The 20,847-nt window shown below is 36.1% G+C and overlaps 3 protein-coding genes across 3 annotated transcripts; all 3 read right to left on the bottom strand.

The window, feature by feature from the left end:
* Positions 1–7,485: 7,485 nt before the first annotated feature.
* LOC122293491 lies at positions 7,486–7,935 on the bottom strand. The gene has a single exon (XM_043102069.1). The coding sequence runs from the start codon at positions 7,933–7,935 to the stop codon at positions 7,486–7,488; it is 450 nt and encodes a 149-aa protein (XP_042958003.1).
* Positions 7,936–10,171: 2,236 nt separating this feature from the next.
* On the bottom strand, positions 10,172–10,846 carry LOC122293490. The gene has a single exon (XM_043102068.1). It carries the CDS (start codon positions 10,844–10,846, stop codon positions 10,172–10,174), a length of 675 nt encoding a protein of 224 aa, XP_042958002.1.
* A 1,823-nt stretch (positions 10,847–12,669) lies between these two features.
* LOC122293489 lies at positions 12,670–13,355 on the bottom strand. The gene is made up of 2 exons (XM_043102067.1): positions 13,199–13,355; positions 12,670–13,157 (listed from the first exon to the last, which is right to left on the bottom strand). The coding sequence occupies exons 1-2, from the start codon at positions 13,353–13,355 to the stop codon at positions 12,670–12,672; spliced, it is 645 nt and encodes a 214-aa protein (XP_042958001.1).
* Between the last annotated feature and the right edge of the window lie 7,492 nt (positions 13,356–20,847).

Below are 20,847 nucleotides of genomic sequence, written 5' to 3'. Positions count from 1 at the left end.
TGACACCTACAGAGGAGTTGAAAATCCGCGGTGCTTGTCTGATCTTAAAAGGTTGGCCACCGTTTTTATTAAAAATAAGGTTAGCGGTTTAATGTTGATAAATTCTCCACTAACTGTGTTATTTACAAGAACTCCGGCCAGAAGAGTACAACTCCAGAAGAGTAGTGATGAGCAGAAAGATCCAGTTGTGATTATTTTATCAACATAGATCAAGTCCACAGTTAGTTGGATGTACAGATGCGAGTTATCTTTCAGATACACACAAGAAGATCATTGCAATTCATGAGAAGAAAGTTCAAATTGATATCAAGAAGGTACGCTCAAGTAAAATCTGGCAGATTTATTCACTAAAGCATTACCAACTGCAACATTTAAGAAGATTATGCAGAACATTGGAATGCGGAGGTTTGAAGACCTGTTATCATGCACTACCAATTGCAACATTTAAGAAGATTATGCAGAACATTGGAATGCGGAGGTTTGAAGACCTGTTATCATGCACTTTTCAGGGGAAGTAATGTCTTGAAGACTTGTGCTGATTGTACTCTTTTTCCTTCGCTAAGGTTTTATCCCACTAGGTTTTCCTTTGCAAGGTTTTAATGAGGCAATCCTAAAGCACTCGGCGATACACATGAATACTGTACTCTTTTTCCTTCGCCATCGGTTTTTTCCCACAGGGTTTTTCCTTGGCAAGGTTTTAACGAGGCATATTTTTTAAATATGGCCATCCAAAGGAGAAGTGTTATAAACTATCTTGAATTGTATGACCACCTTGAGCTAGCCGTCAAATGCATAGTGCATAGTGCTAGCATAGTACTAGCATAGTAAATGGTCGACATATGCACAGTGCATAGTGCTAGCATAGTGCCAGCATAGTACTGGCATAGTGAATGGCCGACATATGCACAGTGCATAGTGCTAGCATAGTGCCAGCATAGTGAGCTAGCATAGTTCCCTTTGTACGCCTATATATATCATTGAATTTTTTAAGAAATTCATAAGTTTCATAACTTCTCTGAGCTCTATCTCTTTATCTCTCTCTCCTTTAAGAAAGTTTTATAACATAATCAATATTTTTAGGGTCTTCTTTCTGTTTTGTATCCTTTCTTAATCTCACTCCTAGTTTTTGTGATTAACTAACCATCAAGATAATCCTAATTTTGTCGGGTGCCACCATGAAAGGAGTCTTTCCTCAATTGACCCTAAAAGCATGACATACTCTTTATTCTGTGTCGAAGGATCGAGCTTGTATATATATATATATATATATATTAATAGTTTTTGAATTTGGATCTCTGAAATTTTTACTGAACCCTAAAGTTTAGAATAGGAAAGATATAAACAAATAATTAATGTTGATTTTATAATATTTATTGATCAATTTAATGCTGTCAAAGAAATTAAAAAATGTAATTATAAATATTGTAAAACTCACTTTATGCGTATATCTCTTATCCGCTCTAGACCTCATAATTCGGGCAATAAATGATCTAGGAGATCTAAATCCATTTTTTCTATCATTTGAGATGTGACAAAACTAAACATTTCATAGAAAAACTCATGCAATTGAAAAGTTATTTATTTTGATTTAAACTTCCTTGATCTAAATTTTGTTTTAGCAAAAGAGTTTTTTGAGGATGAAGAGGAACGTCCAAAGGGAGAGAAAACTAGCTACGGGATCCAAATGTACGTATATATACCGAACCTTCAATTGCAGACATCCAAATCTCTAATACATTGCTTTCGGGCCATCATCTAGGTTTGTTTAAAAAAAAAAAAAAATTGTTAAAAATAAGATTATTGTATATTAAAAAAAATAGAAGAAGAAGTTACAATGATTATATATTTTAAAATTTTCACTTCAATTGCATTGTGATATCATCTATGTAAAGTTCAATTTTACTAGATAATGTGTCAATCCTCACTCCATTAGGCCCAAATTGAAATTAATGAAGACCCATTAGAGAAACAAACCCAAGCACCAGCCCAGTTCAACTCATTAGGAGAGATTAAGGGCTTGTTTGGGAGTGAGATGATCTCATTTCAAAGCTTTTTAAATATTATTTTCTTCATAAACATCACTTATGTGATGCTCCCAACTTCCACGTACAAACGTGTGGAAATCATGGCATCTGGATGTTGACAACACGGGTCACACATCCCATTGTCAAGTGCCAAGTGTGTGTACATGCAACACGTGTACAATAAAAATAATGTAGCAGATAATAAATGTCAGTCTACTAAGTACCAGAATTTTTTTTAAATACAAACTCGCTTAAAACAAGCGTAACAAAATATTACAAGTTCCAATATCAACATAAAACCAATAAAGACAGAGAAATAATTTTTCAATAAATAACCAAAAGCACCAAATCAATCCTCCGGCGGAGCCGCCTCCTCAGGCTCAGCCACCTCATCATCTGCATCAAAATCTATGGTACCAAAGGCAGTACTACAGGTAAGTAGCAAACCAAACAAGCCTCAAGATAAAAAATGCATTCATGCAATAACCAAATGCGTGAACATGATGACATATGCATATGTCCCGAAAATCATCATTTCCCGAAAATGATCATTTTTTCAACGCACACCAAAATTCCATTTTGGCCCAAAAACCCAATACATTAAAACAATCGTCATTTTCCTAGAAAATGACCCACATATCCAAGTCTTGCCATTTTTCCAGAAAATGACCCAATAACCAACCATCAGAGCACTGTAGGCAGGAATCACAGGTGAGACTCTACCACCATCCTTACTTACTACCGTCCCTACGCGTACACCGTAGGCAGGAATCCCAAGCAGGACTCTACCACCGTCCCTGTTTATCACCATCCCTACAAGTCCATCTGTAGGCGGGACTCTACCACCATCCTTATGCATGTACCGTAGGTGGGAATCACAGGTAGGATTTTACCACCATTTCTGTTTACCACCATCCCTACAGTGACTCTCTGTCAAACCGTTCAATCAATTTGTTTCAAACACATATAAAATCCTTTCTCGTATAAAAATCCAGTTTCCAAATATGCACATGAACATGCATGCAATTACACAAAAACCTAATTTTCATTTTTACAAATATAAGCATGCGTGCACTATGCAATGCATGACATGAAACCAAACATCATCCAAACATAAATAACTCCATCCTCAAATCCATTCGACCCCCGACTCCTCAGACTCAATCCGGCATAACCAACTAATCACAAATTATTGTTAAAGTAAAAATCCATTTAAATCTTAAAAGAAGTTTGGAAAATACTTACAGTTACAACGCTATAAAATATTTTTTGAATGATTACGAAGGTGAAAAAGGAGACGGCACTGCAACGTAACAATGCAAAATGCACTGTGCCCGTGGGTCACAAAATACCCACTTTTGAATGGGGACAAACTAAAACTTTAAATTGATAGGAAATGGCTTAGAAGTGTTGGTGAAGCTAAAGGAAGTGACAATTGGCCGTGGGTGGTGGTGAAAACGGCAGTGGAAGGCCAAAAAGGCCAAATCGGATTTTAGCTTGTGGTGGTTGCTTCGGCGACGGATCAGAGCTGGAAATGAGTGAGTTAGGTTGGAAAGAGGTTAGCGATGAAGTGGTGAAGAAATGGTGGCTGGGGGTGGAGCGATGGCGACGCTGGAGCAAAAAGACACTGCGGATTGGAGGAGCTCGTGGTAGCTAACGGTGGTACTAGGTGGTCTGAAAATTGGTAGAGGTGCTCACCGGCCGGAGGGGAAGAGAATGGGAGGGGCGGTGAGAAGCATGGTCAGCGGACGACAGTGCTACGGTGGGACGAAAAAAATGACGAGGGAGAGAGGAGGAACAGGTCGCATGGGCTTGGGGGGGAAAAGGGAAGGAAAAGAAGAAAAAGAAAAAAGAAAAAAGAAAAAAGAAAAAAGAGAAAATAAAAAGAGAAGAAAATAAAAAAGAAAAAGAAAAATGAAGGAAAAGAAAGTGAAATCCAGTCCTCACAACTTGGGTCACTAAATTGATCCAATGAAATTTATTTTTAAAACAATAAGTTAAATAAAATAGTTCAAATGCAGTAATTAAATAAAATAAAATAATAAGATCCAAAAACACAATAATTTTAAAGCCCAAAAATAAACTAATTTCAATTAAAAAGTAATTAAAATATACTATAATAATAAATAGTAAGAAAGCACGTTAAAATAATTTCACCACTTAAAATTCATAACATAATATTGCAAAAATCACCTTTAATTTAAAATAAGAAAATCACTAATTATAATAATTTAAATAAAAGCACTCAATAAAAATACAGGTAAAATTGAGATATCACAACTTAATTACAAATACTTTTTCAATTACAAATCTTTAACTTTTTCATTTAATAATTATGATCTAATCATTATAATTTTTCCAAACAAAACTCAAAAATCAATACAAAATTTTTAAATCTTAAAATAAAAATTATATAAGAAAATTATATTATAACAATATTTAATTTTATAATATTTTTATTCAAATTTCTCTATCTCATTTTCCAAAATCCAACAAAACATTTTAACTCAAACCATTTTTTTACTATTCATAAATTATTTTAATACTATTAACAAAATTTTCATATTATCTCACTTTCTAGACAAGCCCTAAAATGTAAGGTAGGGGTGAACGATCCTCGGCAGATTTTTTATGGTCAAAGCTTGAAAAAGGGGAATCAAATTTGAATGAGTAATGTAATTTATTATGATAATATTATCCTTTTTGGATTTCACTATTATTCTCTCACCATCATATTATTATGTGATTAAAAATTATATATTATATCCTACTTGTGGATACATTAAAAGATGTTAAGATGATGGTAACAAAAATGATAGTGAATATAATTTCAATTCAAAATCGGCATACGACCGATTCAATTTGGTGATTAGAGCTATTCATGACAACTTTAAATAAAATATTTATTTAAAGCATATTAAAAATATATATAATGCGATTCAAGCATTTAAAATTAATGTATACAAGAATCTAAAGTATGATTTCATTTACTAGTTTCAATAAGACTATAGTATTAATTTAAATAGTTTCAATAAGCTTACCATCTATGTATTTGACCTCATTTATCATCATTTTTGCCTCAAATACTCTCGTATAGGAAGAAGATAAATATTCTTAAATTATAAGGTCATGGCCCATGGGAATGGTAGTATTTGTGCAAACCCAAATATTAAATAACATACTCATCCTCCCCTATTTTATTTATTCTTTTTATATTCAATTAAGGGGGAAAAAAAAAAACTCCTTGTTTTATCTTTCAAATTTGCTCTACTTTTAATTGAACACAAGGATGAATAAATTAATATATGTTTAGATCTCTATTGTATTTATGTAAAAGAAAAATAAAAAGGAACTTATTTCTCAAACAAAATAATAATAAAAAAAGAGCTTTAAATTAGTTGAAATTGGTTCAAATGGGTTTGAAATGAGTTAGAAATTAGAATCTGATTGAATAGACCCATTGGACCAGTTCTCTGAGCGATTATTAAAATCTACTTGGTTTTCAACTGATTAAAAAATTAATTAGACATTGAAATGCCCAATACTATTTATTTTTAGACATGATATTGATCATATAATGCCATCTTAAACTATGCATGATATGCAGCAGATAAAGATGAACCTAAGTTAAGTAGCTTCACAGATAAACTGGACAATCTGCAGCAACTTTAATCTACATGCACCAAACTTATTTTTGCATTTCTTTGAATGTATTTTGAGTCATTTACCACCTTAATCTGCATTTTAAGCTGGATATGGACTGATGTCTAGTATCACGATCAAGGACCGGGGTTAAGGATAGCAGTAATAATACAGACACAACCTTTTTCACACTTAAGAAAAATTCTAGTAAGTACTAGCCCTACATTACAGTTACTAAGCGAAAAAAATAAAATGAAAGAGTTTTTCTACTTAGCATGTGTTTGGTGTAGGGCTGGTGAGTAAAATAACTCTTTAAAATAAAATATTAATTTAGCCACAAAAATATCTCATAAAAATAAATTTACAAACTGATATAGTTTGATGTGGTATATTAGATATTAAAAGTACTTTTATTATAAATTAGATCTAACATGTCATACAAAATCATGTCGATTTATGAGTTTAATTTTGTGGGATCTCTTTATGGTTGCAACATTTCTTGTTTATAAAATTGTTACTTTTATAAGTTATTTTATAAAAATGCATCTTATTCAAAATATAATTGTGTAAAAAGTTTCAAAAAATATTGTGAGTGCATAATTTTCTAACAATCTAATGGAAAAATGAATGACCTAGCTTGAAGATTAATGGACAAAAATGTAACAAAGGAGGGTGTTAACATTTCAAATTAAGGAGATTATCCCATGTGATGCGCACACTATTGGAATTAAATGGGAGTGTTAAACTTGATTGGTCTAAAGATCTTTGCTAAACATAAATGTTGTTTTCCATGAGTAGTTTTGCCTAAGCATGCTGCCTGCACTATGCGAGCAGGCAGGCATTCTGTTGCCATGACCTAGGCGGGGGGCCCTCTTTCTATCCTGGCCACCCAACCCCATCTTATGTGAGTGAGTGGCCAATAGGATGTCCGACCACCCGAGACAGAGACCAAGAGTTTGACAAAAAACGAGATAGATAGAGACCAATATCCAAACTACAAACCCAAATCCAACAAAATTTTGCAGTAATCTAACAATGAAAAATCATCCAACAAAAATCAAGCTAAAGGAAAGCAACAAATAAATCAATCAACCAAAATAGAAAGAAAATCCAATGAAAAATTGAACAAGAATCGATTCGGTAGCAGAGAACGTTGTACAACCATGGATCTCTGGTTCACGATTAGAAAACGACGTCGTGTGGCTGTGGATCTCTAGATCGTGACTAGAGAAACACAGCATTAGACTTACCAAAGACGAAGATGAAGAACACGAAGAAGAAGAACAAAAAGAACGTGAAGAGCAATCAATAGAAGAACAAGGCAAAGAAGATAAAGAAGAAGAAAAAGAAAAGGGCATAAACACGAGAAGAGAGAGAAGGCCAAAGAAGAGGAAGACAAAACGCTCAGGACTCTAAGATGTGGCAAGGATAACTAGGGTTAGAAAGTCAGAAACTTAACTTAGTGTTTTTTTTCATCTTTATATAGGTGGGGCAAGTAGGCTGGTGGACATCTTGCCCGTAACCCCCCTCGCTTGGTTAAATATTGTTTCCTATCCAATCTGCCAACCTGATACCTCACAAGCTGGGGACCAGAACTCCATTGCCTAGACCTAATTTTGCCCCTCCCCCCCCCCCTTTTATATATATATATCAAAAGGGGACAGGACATCCATTTATTGAGAGTAGCCTCACTTATGGTGAAGGAATACCATAATACAGGACCCACTTTAAAGTAAAACAAACACTAACATTACCACAAGAACAATGCCTATCGAATTCGTAAATATGGAAAATTTAGCTTATCCATGCGAATAAGTCCTCAGAGCTTCGTCGACAGTTGCGAGGTGTTGTGCCAAACTCGATCATGTCCCTTAGCACCATGCTTTGCTAAGAAATCAGCAGGGGCATTTCCTTCCCTAAAAACATGCTGAATCGAGTGTCCCCCTTCTATCATTAGTCTAAGGATTTCCTCCCAGAATTCTTCAAGGTACCACACTCCACACTTATCACTGCTAAACCACTGAACCACCATCAGAGAGTCGGTTTCAACTATCACTCCCTTTATCCTTCGTTCTTGACATATTTTCAGCCCTTGGAGGATGGCTTTAATTTCTATTGCTATGCTGCTACTGTTTCCCAATTTTGTCGAGTATGCAAAAATTAAGTTGCCCTGCTCATCACATAGAAGACCCCCTGCACCCGAGTCCCCTGGGTTATTCAAGCTGCATCCATCTGTATTTAGCTTGAGTTTTCCTTGTCGCGGTTTCATCCATCTAACCACCTAAACCTATTTTGGTTTCACCGAAAGAGCTTTGATATTCAAAGCTCTTAAAGTTTCCTAATCTTCACTTGCCAACTTTTGAAATTTTGTTGTTTCCTTCATTATTCTTGTCAGCCATAACCGAACCACATGCCATATATCTTTTGTCGTTTCTGCGTGACCCTCCATACATGATCTGCACCTTTTGACCATAGTTTCCACATTATAATAATAGGAAGGATTCCCAATATAACCCCCATTTGAGAGGACCTAGATGCTCGCCTGAACCACAACTTCAAGTTTTCTTTCCATGTAATATACTCCCGAAAAGGAAAACCAAAGGACTGAGCATATTTTCTCCATATCTGCAGAGCGAATTTTTCGGCATATAAGACGTGATTAATGTCCTCATATCCTCCTTCAGTACAACAAGAGCACTTCAACACCACTGAGATCCCAATCCTCCTCAATCTATCATCCACACTTAGGCTGTTATTCCACGGTTTCCAAACCATTATCGACATCTTCTTGGGAAGGAGCTCATGCCATACCCACGCCGACCATGGTGTCTCGGGGGACTTCACATGCAGACAATCCCAAGCACTCCAGACCTTGAACTGTCCATCTAAGGCAGGGGTCCATACTAGCAGGTCCTTCCCCTGTCGAGGATTTCCCAGCTCTTTAATAATCTCCTCTGTTTTTTCCACTCCAATCAGTCTCTCCAGGAGTTGGACGTCCCACTCATTATCCAGTTTTCAGTCATAGATCTTTAACCCTGGGAATTTCGTAAGCTTAAGAGAGTCTGCTAAACGACCACCTCCAGTCCATGAATCAAACCAAAAAGAAACTTTACCTTCATGCACTTTCCATTTTACTTTTTCCAAAACATGCGAAATTTGCTTCATTACCATTTTCCAGAACCGGGTTCCTTTTGTTTTATCAAGGAGGGAGAGATGATTGTCCTTCACATATTTTCCCCTGAAGAATTGTGCCCATAGAGAGTTATCTTTAATTATTTTTCATGCAAGTTTCATGTGGAGTGATTTTTGAACCTCCTCAAGGTCCTGACAGACCTAGGCCTCCTTCATTTGTTGGCTTGCAAATTGTGTTCCAAGCACACCATTTTTTTTTAGGAATACCATCAGATTCTCCCCAAAAAAAATGTACTGAAAATTCAGTTGATAATGCCTAAAACTAATTTCGGGACCTGTAACACGGATAGAAGATAAATTGGCAAGCTCAACAGGACATGTTTTAATAGGATAAGTTTACCTCTAGCCGACAACAATCTAGTCTTCCAGCCACTTACCTTATCACGAATTTTGTTAACAAGTTCCTCCATATGGCTAAAAGTGAGTCTTCCCTCGACTATGTCTACATTCACCCCTAAATACTTCATCGGAAACCAGCCCTCTCCAAATCCAGTAAATTGCAGGATGCCCCTTCTACGAGTTTGTCTTATGTGTTTTGAAAATATTATTGCCGATTTTTTTCTATTCACTAGCTGACTCGACCATTTCTCATATAGTTCAATAACTTTAACCAATTCCTTAATTGACCGTTTGGCTCCATTTGTAAAAATCACAATGTCATCTGCGTATAATAAGTGAGAGATTAAAGGCGTACCTCTAGCTTGAGAGTAACCTCCAATTAACCCACTCTCATATTTTTTTTTCTTTAGCATTCTTGTGAAGACTTCTTCCATTAAAATAAATAAATATGGCGAGAGGGGATCCCCCTGTCATAGTCCCCTTTCTCCCTTGAAGAATCCCTTCATGGTTCCGTTTAGAAGGATGGAATACCACGGCGTCGTGATGCAGTTTTTAATCAACTCACCTACCTTCTCTTCGAACCCAAAATAAGCCAAGACATGCATCAAAAAATTCCAATTTACTCGGTCATACGCTTTGGACATATCCACTTTCAACAGCACATTGCCGCCATTTGTCTTTTTGTGTATAGATCGGACCATTTCTTGCGTTAGGCTAATATTTTCAAAAATGCTTCTATTGGGGATGAAAGCACCTGGTTCCTGAGAGATCAACCTCGGCAATAAATTTGTTAACCGACCAACAATAATCTTAGAGTATACTTTATAAATCACAAAACATTGGCTAATTGGCCTAAACTTATCAAAACCCGTTGGCTGCTGTACCTTGGGAATAAGAGCCATGTATGATGCTGTATGGTACCTTGGGAGTTGTTTACCTTCAAAACATTCTGCAATGGCTTCCTCTACATCACTCTAGACAATATCTGAGCAAGCTTTGAAGAATCCCAACCCAAATCCATCTGGGCCCGGACTGCTCTCCACCGGGATGCTATAAATTGCCTGCCGAATTTCTCCCATCGACGACCTCTTGTATATGCTTTTGTTCTCATCTTCCGTACTTACTTGATCAATGAAGGGACTCAAGTCTGGCAGCTCACCTTCAGTTTTATGGCTTAGAAATTCTTGATAGTATTGGACTGCACCCTCATGTATGGCTTCAGGAGTGTTGATCGAAGTGCCATCTAGTTTAGTCATTTTGGTGACTTGGTTCTTCTGCCTTCTCTTCAAAACTGCATGGAAGAACCTTGTATTGTTATCTCCTTCTCGTAGCCATTTAATTCCAGCCTTTTGAGCGATCAAACTGTCCTCTCTTTTTTTCCAAGTATCTAGATCTATTTTAGACACCAAGAGGTCATGTTCCAGCTCTGCCTCGTATCCTTCTTGCAAGTTAGCTTCGAGTGACTCAATTTGATGCTCTAGCTCTTTAATAGTTAAATCGACGTGACCAAAAATTTCCTTGTTCCATCTTCTCAACACCTGCTTCATACACTTCATTTTATAAGCTAAATTTTCGAACCCACCTCCCCGTCCTTCTTCTTTCCAGCTCTGCTTGACACAAGAAAGGAGCTCCCCATGTTCCACCCACATTTGCTGAAACCGAAAAGGCGATGGTCCATATCACTGGTAGTTTTGGTCACACGATACTATCATCGGGGCATGATCTGACATGTTACGCCCCAAGTACTTTAGCAAGGAGTGAGGTAGAGACTCTAAAAACTTGGTATTTACCAAACCGCTGTCGAGACGCGCCCAGCTCCTAGCTAAACCTTCCTGCCCATTACACTAGGAAAGACTATTGCCATTGTAATTCATGTCCATCAATCCACAACCATTTATCCATTCATTGAAATCCTCCATCGCTATCCTCAGACGGGGAGAGCCCCCCCTCCGTTCTTCATTACTTTTGATTATATTAAAGTCCCCTATAATCATCCATGGGTTATTGTTGTGATCATCCTCTTGTAAGTCCCTCCAAAGTTGTCTCCGAAGTCCATAATAGCATTTGGCATTAGGGGTGAAAACTGATCATTCGGTTTCGGTTTTGGACCAAAACCGAAACCGAACTGATATCATTGAAAGATGATGAATCTCGACCGAAACCGGCCGTTTAAAGGAGAGAAAACCGTCTACATCGGTCTCGGCGTCACTCTGGTCGGTTCGTCGGCGTCTTCGGTGGCGACGGAGCCTATTTTCAGGTGATGACGCCGCAGTGATTGCCGAAGGGTGAGACCGTGAGAGAGAGAGAGAGAGAGAGAGAGAGAGAGAGAGAGAGAGAGAGAGAGAGAGAGAGAGAGAGAGAGAGAGAGAGAGAGAGAGAGAGAGACGGCGTCGAACAAACGAAATGAGAAGAAAATGGAGGAAGAAGAAGGGTACCGGGGGACTTTAAACCCTAGAATGAAACGGCACCGTTTGGCTTAAGCCAAACGGCACCGTTTGGCTTAAGCCAAACGACACCGTTTCATTAAGTTTTTTTTTTTAAACTTCAGATATTAAACAACGCCGTTTCACTTATTTAAGTGAAACGATGTCGTTTAAGTAAGGTATAAATCAAAAATTATATACCTTATTAAGTCGGCCGGTTCAGCAGTTTGAACCAGGGTCAAACCGCTGCCGAACCAACGTTGATCGGTTTTGAAGAATAGCTACCGTCCGCCGACCGGTTCACGGGCGGTTCCTGACGCGGCCGGTCGATTCACGTCGAAGGCGGCCGATGGCGTCGGTTTCTGTACACCCCTATTTGGCATAAACAAAAGTGATGCTAAGAGCCATATCCCCTTCGAGTACTTTGACCGTGATAAACTGGTCACTCATGAGCACAATGGTCACATCTACTTTTTTATCCCACAAAAGCCAAATCTTCCCAGCCTTTAATTGGTTTGAGCTACCCTTCTCCAAACATAAATGCCGCATTAGTCTTCCCATACTACTGTCATCCACAAAAGTCTCTGCCAGTGCAAATACCTTGGGTTTAAATTCCCTTACCAACTTCTTTAGCCTTCCCCTTGAGGTTCCCAGACCTCTTATGTTCCAATACAAAATGGGACCTATCATAGATTTAATTTAGAGGGACGGTTGATGACCCGTTTGGTGCTTCTTGATGTTTTCGATCCACTTTTGCTCTTTTTCCTTTTGGAGCCACTCTAATCCTCCTCGAAGTGATAATCTTTTTCTTTTCCTGTTACCACATTCATCCTGTCCTCCTCCTGCTCTGATAAAGATTGTTGTTCCTCTATTTCCTCAACTAGCACCACATCCTCTAGCCAGTCCTCATTTTCATTGTCACGTTCCCCACTTTGTAATACACAAGTCCCTTGTACCATACTATCTAGGACAACTTCATGCTCTTCTATACCCCCAACCTCCTCCTCCATGTTTTTCTTATTCTCAGGGGAGGTCAAGCTGTCGAACCCCTATTCTTCCTGCTGCTCTTCGATTTCCCCTTCAACCCTCACCGGGCTGTTACTTTTCTGGTATTCTTGGTTCTTTTTCTCTCTTTTACAGGTTGCTTTGTTGTGACCCTGCATCTTACAACTTAAGCAAAATGCCGGCAACATCTCAAATACTACCTCCTGTTTGAAGCCAGTCCCAGGAGCACCAATCCAGAAGGAATCCAAATGTTGTATTGAAGCATCCATCTCTAAACAAACTCGAGCTCCGTCCGTTGTTGTCACACACCTGGTGGAGTTATCAGACCGTATGAACTTTCCAATCTGTGCCGTTATTATTTTGAGGATAGAGTCGTGATAGAAGTTTGGAGGGAGGCCTAGTAGCATGACCCAAACTGGAACAAAAGGCATTTCCTCATCTTCTGTGAATCCCGGCGTCCAATGGAATGCTCTATAAGGAACTCTATTTATCTCACAAGCCTCTCGAGAAAATGCCTTGTTGAAATCTTCTTCTGAAATTAAACGAACAAAGACATTACGGTTTTTTTCTCACGGTAGAGACCACCACGTTTCCCATTAATCCCCATCTTTGCCAAATAAACATCCGTATAGCATCTAATGTCGGTCTCTACCGAAGAAATTTCAAAACCAGAGAGTATTTGAACGGTGCTGTCGACTGCATCATTTCTTCCTTGGAGAACATGTAGCATACCTGACCATCAATTATTTTTGGGGGCCTCATTGGAAGGTTAACTTCTGGAAGAGGTTGAGGAACATCCATTACCAAGTCTGCAAACGAGCTGGCCTTCGTTGCCGCATGGGACCACCAGGCGGGGCCAAGGTAGTTGCCATGACGGCACAGGCACAGGGACCCTCATACGAGGAAACCTAAAAATCTCACCTTTATTTGTACAGTTCTTCTACGAGCAGGGAACTTGGTGCAGGTATTGCGCAGGAATGAAGGCTCATTGCCATGTCAACTATAATTAAAAAAATTTATAAAAAAAAAAAAAGAAAAAAAGAAAAAAATTGGGGAGACTGAAACGCACAATACCATTCCAGAGGCATTCGTCGACGTCGTCGTTCCCTGCCATTCAAGTTTGTCTCCCTCATTTCTGAAACAGTGAGCTTTCTTTTTTAAACCCATTTTCGAAACAGTGAAGACTTCACCTCCTCCACCCATTTTAAATATTTATATTAAATTTTTATTAGTTATAAAATTATTGAAATTTGGAGTGTAGATTTCAAGAACTGCCATTGTTTCTTTTTCCCAATAGTTCTAACTGGAAATGATCCCATCAGAATTTGGAGGAAGCAAATAAGTTGGACAGATTTGCATCCGAATCTTTGAATTCAGTCATGAAACAACTAGAGGGAAATAAGGATTTATTGAATGATACAGAATCTGAAATTGCTGCTCTAAAAGAGAAGGTGGGGTTGCTGGAGATAACAATTGGAAGACAGAGAGAATCTCGAGGAGTCAAAACGCTGTCTTGACGTGGCCAAAGAAGAAACTTCTGAGATGGCGCCAGAAAGGTCGAGTCTCCAAATTCGGAGTTTGACACTGTGGAGGAGGAGAAAACCCAGGCCTTGAACAATGAGAAGCTTGCAGCTTTCAGTGCTTAGACCCTATTAGAGGAGAAAAATAAACTTTTAATGAATTGGGAAATTCCATGGATGAAGAGGAGAAGAGCAAGAAGGCGATGGAAAGCTTAGCTTCAACCTTGCACGAGGTCTCTGTTATTCAGTCAAGGTGAGAACGAAAATTATGAGACCCAAATAGAAGATCTGAAGTTGGCCTTGAAAGCAGCGAGTGAGAAGTATGGAAGCATGCTTGATGAGAGGCGCTTGATGAGCATGAAAAGCCTATCTTGGGTCTTGGCTGTGCTTCGGATATGGAGGACAATAAGAATGGAGGAGGGAGATGCGGAAGATTAGGATTCAGAAACCCATATTGGGTCTGGGGAAAGCTTCGGAGATGGAGGAGAATGGAGGCGGGAGATGGAGGAAGGGAATCAAGGGATCCGAATGGGTCTTGTTCGTGCGAAACGCACCGTATCAATTTTCACGTAGATCGTTCGTGCCGTGCACAATCCCTGCGCCAAGTCTCCTGCATCTATCATTTTTCTTGTATTCTCTCTCTCTCTCTAACTTTGAATCGTATCTAAAAGTTAAGATTGCTAGTTATTTCCGACAATTATGTGACAAAAAGTTTTCGCTAAAAAGGTGTTTTGCAACATAAAATTGATTTTTTACTATGAAAATATGTTGTCTCAAAAAACTATATTTTCTATCGCAATCCTTATTTTATATAAATATTCGTCATTTAAAATATATTTACCTAAAAAATTCGAAAAAATGTGTCTATCATTTACTATCTTCTTCTTGCGCAAACTACTGGACTTAAATAAAAGTCTACCTGACCAGTAAGTATTGGATTTGGGGGTGGTGTAAAGATGGCTTTTACGTGACCCGACTGGTCTGGAGGTATTTTCCAGAAAGTTTTCCATGGTTCTGACAGTAAATTGCACCTTTATTTGCTTTCTGTCACATGCCAACCTTTTGTCCTGCACACAAGGGATATACTCACTGTGAGAGCCTCAAAGAGGACGAGAAAAATTATGTAAAAGATTCTGTTGATTTTCCAGATAATCCTTATAGAATAGGGAGCTATTTAGGTATCTTGCCTCATACGTATTTCCTGACACAGCGGAAATGACTGACAACCTGGCTAACACAATAAAGGACATTGATGTAAAATGCTTACTATCATTCAAGACTACTACTACGTCTGATCTGGCCCATGGGCCTTACAATAATAACTAAAACAAAAGAAGAAAATAAGCTACGGTTCCTTCTAAATGACTAAGGCAGTAAGGCCACTCCAGCCTTCAGCCCAGTTTCATCAGCAGCCTCTAATCCATTTCCTTCAGACGGCCCACGACCCACCATAAAACCCATCATCAGCTTCTTTCTGGAGCCGTAGCCTTGCGATGGTTGACACTTTCTTCCTTTAAAAGGTACTTTCTTTTCTTCTCTGATTTTTTTGAACTAGTTGAAACTCAAATCCTAATGTTACATTTCTTTTATTATTTTTAAAAACACAAATTGTTAGTAGATAAGACCTAATTTTGAATTCCAAGGAAAATTTTTAGAGAAAAAATTATGCATATATTTTAAAGTATCTCAACAAATTTAAAACACAAAAAGATATATTTAGTACTTATTATTTTTTACCAACTCCTTTTATCCAAAGTTTTGCATATATTTTTTCAGTATTTATCAATGCTTTTTTTTTTAATATCAACATTTACTCAAATTTATACACTAGTTAATTAAAAAATTACCTGAGTTTATGGTATTCTACATTGAATCTCAGGAAATGTAATTTTTCGATCTTTTTTGTAATAACTATTCAATGCAAAACGATATTCGTTAATTAATTAATAGTGCTATTAAAAAAATTTAATTAATAAAGTGACCCACTTTGAAATCTCCCATTTAGGAGAGGTTTGGATAATGAATTAAGTCGAAATGAGATGAGATGAAATGATAAATATTAAAAGTTGAATAACGCATAATGGTGTCTCCAAATCAAAAGGGATACTAGATATATACTAAACTCTCAAAGCAGTCTTTCCCGAACCAATCCTGAGGTCACTTACTCTTCATTTTATATTTTTGCAAGATCCTTTTCTTTATATTTATATTTTTTCTGAATAATTTGGATCCCTATAGTTTTTGCTCTAATTTATTACTAACTCATCTTATCCAAAAGTTGTGTAGATCTTTCCGTATTTATTACTATTTTAATATATATATATATATATCTATACATAAAAAATTTTATACACTTATTAGTTAAATATTACCTGGATTTTTGGTATTCGATCTACTTATGAATCTCAATATATAGGATTCTTCCTTACCCCTATATTTTATTTGGAATAATTCTTCAACACAAAATAATATTTATGGCCTCGTTTCTTGTCACACTGTATCTCATGCATTGGGAGAATCATAAAAACTAAACATAAAAGAATTAAAAAAAAAAAAACACACACACACACTCACACACACATACCATTCAAAAGTAAATGATCGATCATCCTTGATCCATATTGACTTGAACAAAATACTCTCTGGAGGAACATCTAATGAGACAATATTATGGAAACAGATCATATAGTACTACCTTGCTTTCATTTTCTGACATCCTAACGTTGTGGGAATCAACTCTTTAATAAGTACCTTGCTTTTACTTGCGTGACTTCCAAAAGTTGTGAGAATTAACTCATTAATACCTTGCTTTCATTCGGTTATATCCGAAATAAAGGTACTTAATAAATTTGTTGAACATAAGGTTTCAAGCTTTGTGTAATTATATATCTACATATGGATTTTGATGATAACAAATGAATTCAAAGAATGAAGGAGTCTCAAGCTCAAGTTGTCCACACAATGGAGTCAAGCACATCAAGGAACCAAGCATGAGCAAGAAGGGAACAAGTTCACATTAAAATCATAGAGTAATATGTAAATCTCTTAAAAATTCGAAATTAGGATTAAGGCTCAAAAATTAATATTTTATCATAAAGCATTAAAATACATTTTCCACATGTGCATGAATATTTTGAAAATTAAATTTGAAAATTTTGAAAGATGATTGATTGTCATCTTTCACATGTGCATACCTTGATTAAAGGGTTGAACTTTAAAAATATTAAAGATGATTGATTGTCATCTTTCAAATGTGTATGTTTTATTTGAATATTTTCAAAAGTGATTGATGCTTTTTTTAGACTTATATAAAAGATAGATGATTTTGTTTGAAAAATTTGAAAAGTAAAGTGTGCTCCTTTTGTCATATGCAAAAAGTAAAAGATTAGATTTGAATTTTTTGAAAAAAGAAAGTGTGCTCCTTTTGTCATATGCCAAAAGTAAAAGATTAGGTTTGAAGTTTTTGAAAAATGAATGATGTTGTCTTTGACAATTGAAAAGGAAGAACCTTTTATTTGAATTTTTTGAAAAAGTGAATGATGTTGTCTTTGACATGTGAATCTTTTTAAATTTGAATATGAAGTCTCATATGCCTATAAATAGATCATTTGAGAGCTTCACATTCACAACATCCAGAGCATATAACATTCATTCAAAACTTTCATTCTCTCTTCTCTAAGCATTGAGCCTTAATTCTTATTCATTTTGAGAGATATAGTTTGCGCTGTATTGTTCTTATTTCACTCATTGAGGAATGTTTTCTGATAACCTACCCACTATCAGCTCTTGTATCAGAAAAAGGGTGTGTATAACCCTTGTGCGTGTAGAAAGTATTCTACACGGGGAATAGTTGAATCACCACGTGTAAGGTGATTGCAAGTGTAGAGGGTGTTCTACACGGATCCTTTGTAGCGGTGTTGTTCAAAGGTGTAATAGGTTTCTATCTCCACCTGAAGGAGATTGAATAGTGAATTCGGGAATTCTCAAGGGGTAGCTTGAGGCGAGGACGTAGGCAGTGGGGCCGAACCTCGTTAACATACTGAGTTTGCTTCTCTCTTACCCTTACTCTTTATATTTATTGCTATTTAATATTTTGTTTATATTTTATATTATATATTTGATTTATAATTGTTATTTTTTTTAATACAACTCAATTCACCCTCCCTCTTGTGTTAGTCATCTGGGCAACAAAATTAAGTTACCGTTTTGAAATCCCTATTTAGTCTCAACATGGTGAAGAAAGCATATTGGTGTCGCCTAATTTAAAGAGTCTTTCCCAAATCAATCTCGAGGTCACATATGCTATCTTCATTGTGTTTTTGAAGGATGATTGTCCTTATATATATATATATATATATATATATTTTCATATAGGTCCCATATTAAATCATTTTTTTCAAAAAACTTGCGCGGCGTTCGCACAAATATACACAATTGTAATTTACAATGTATGTGTTTTGTAATATTTTAAGCAAATCAGTTCAAACAATGTAATATTTAGTGGATTTTTTTTTTCTTTTTAGGTTAATTAGTTGTTTAAAGCGTTAGCTTATATGTATGTGTTAACTATAATTAGTTGATATTTTTATCATCATGGACAAAATGATATAAAATATAAGCTTTTATATAGCAAAAAAAAAAAAAATTGCATTCAACAATATTTCTTGAAAAAGTTGCAATAAAATAGTGGATATGTTTATAAACATTTTTTCAACATAAAAAATTAATAACAGAATGATTTGAATTAAAAAAAAAAAAACCGGGTTTTATCCGGAACCCGGATTTCCGGGTTATAAAAACCCGGATCAATCCGGGTTTCGGACCGGGTTATAACCCGGCTATATCCGGTCCGGAACCCGGTCCGGATTTTGAATTCGGATTCCGGTTTGGGTATACCCGGATACCCGGTCCGAAATCCGGTTGAACACCCCTAATTGTAAAAATCATTTTTTTTATATATATGTATCTCATTTCTTAATTTGGATTTCGTAGAGTTTTTTCACCAAACTTTAAAATACCGTCATGAGTTATGCAAGTGCCGCCTACTCATTTTAATCCATTTAAAGTTTAAACTATCCAATACGTTAAGGGTGATTATCAATTAGTACTGTTTACAGCTATTAATTAGTCCGATTAGATAAATAATGTTTGAAGTCCAACTTCTCACCCATTCGTTCGTTTTTAGTTTTTGGCAAGATGATTTCAAAATAATTAAGAACCTCTTACTTATAAAGGCACTTTGACATGTTTTGTACACTTTTTTCATGTTTTTGTGCTAGCTTCTTGTGCATATATATCATGCATGCACAACTTGGTTCAAAAAATTGTTTGCTTAGATAAAACATTTCTCAAGTTGCTCTATCATTTAAATGATTGAAGAACATTTTATTATATAATTTGTTAAGCAATTATTTATTGCCACATGATCATAAAAATTGTGAAGATGATAATAAAAAGAATGATGAATAACATTTTTATAATATAATATTTGATCCTTGTGAGCATGATCTACTTCGATCTTTGTTTGCGAACTTTTACCTAATGTTTCCTACACGTACCCCCGGATCAATTAATTTATGAATGATCGATCGATAGTCATGATGGACCAGTTTGTTTGTTTAGTGTTTGAATAGTTGTAACTTGATGCAGTATATCATGTTAATCTATCATATTACATAAACCACATCAATTTATCCTATATATATTGATATACTTAGAATTCTTGTACAAAATTTGATACCTTAATTAGGATAAGAACACAATTTATGAGATCTACGCCAATTCTTGCTAATCGAGTATGAATAATATTAGATATAATTATATATTGTGTAAGTGTTGCGTACTCATTTTTTAAAAAAAAATTGAGTTCATCATTAAAAAATTAATTATTTTAGATGAGTTTTATATTTATTTATTTTTTAAAAAGCAAATACACGACGTTTATTGATATATGAGACTCAAGAGGCTCAGCTGACAGGTGCAACGTTAGAAACACTTGCCTACTTCAAGTCTACTTTGCCTGGCGGGAAGAGATAAAGATTTGGACAAGGAGCAGCAAATTTGAGAGAGGAGACTTATCTCTTGGTTGGACGAGGAGATTTATAGCTCTTTTTGGTGCGGGCATGGGCCCCTTCTAGACTCTAAAATCAGCCATTGTTACCACCGAATAATCTATTTTAGTTAATTCTTTCATTTTTAGATAATTTATTTTATGGTAATATTTATCTTTAGTAATTATTTTATTTTGGATTTTATTGTTTGGCCTTAATTATAATTTTATTATTTTTGGTTAGTTATTTAAGCCCAACTTGTGGGTTTCAGAAGTGATCTTTTGATTGATATTATTTTAAAACCTTAATATTAGAGTTTATCTCTATTTGTGAATTTTCTCAATCTCAATTTCTAGTTTCCTTTGTTTAGCTAGCAAGAACTTTCTATTATGATCTGGCGTCATTTTTGCATTTCTTTGAATGTATTTGCATCATTTACAAGATACGTACTGAACCCACATCTTGATTTGAACAAAATGCTCTCTTTGGAGGAACAAGAGGAACATCTAAAGAGGCGAATCATGGGAACCAACTGTAGAACCTTGCTTTTATTTTCCGACACCCAAAAGTTGTGGGTACCTAGTATTCTCTTATTATATCCTTGCTTTTATTTGCCGACTGCTTCCAAAAAGTGTGAGAATCAACTCTCTGG

Source organism: Carya illinoinensis, chromosome 14 (genome assembly GCF_018687715.1).
Source record: "Carya illinoinensis cultivar Pawnee chromosome 14, C.illinoinensisPawnee_v1, whole genome shotgun sequence".
Taxonomy (NCBI): domain Eukaryota; kingdom Viridiplantae; phylum Streptophyta; class Magnoliopsida; order Fagales; family Juglandaceae; genus Carya; species Carya illinoinensis.
The sequence above is the reverse complement of the archived record's forward strand: the minus strand, read 5'-3'. Positions and strand labels throughout refer to the sequence as shown.

What these genes read in the sequence shown, in the direction of transcription:
- LOC122293491 (XM_043102069.1), bottom strand. Translation starts at nt 7,935, where the DNA reads ATGAAACCGCGACAAGGAAAACTCAAGCTAAATACAGATGGATGCAGC.
- LOC122293490 (XM_043102068.1), bottom strand. Translation starts at nt 10,846, where the DNA reads ATGTGGGTGGAACATGGGGAGCTCCTTTCTTGTGTCAAGCAGAGCTGG.
- LOC122293489 (XM_043102067.1), bottom strand. Translation starts at nt 13,355, where the DNA reads ATGCTACATGTTCTCCAAGGAAGAAATGATGCAGTCGACAGCACCGTT. An exon ending in GAAACGTGGTGGTCTCTACC is followed by an intron (nt 13,158 to 13,198) that starts GTGAGAAAAAAA and finishes GTTTAATTTCAG; the next exon opens with AAGAAGATTTCAACAAGGCA.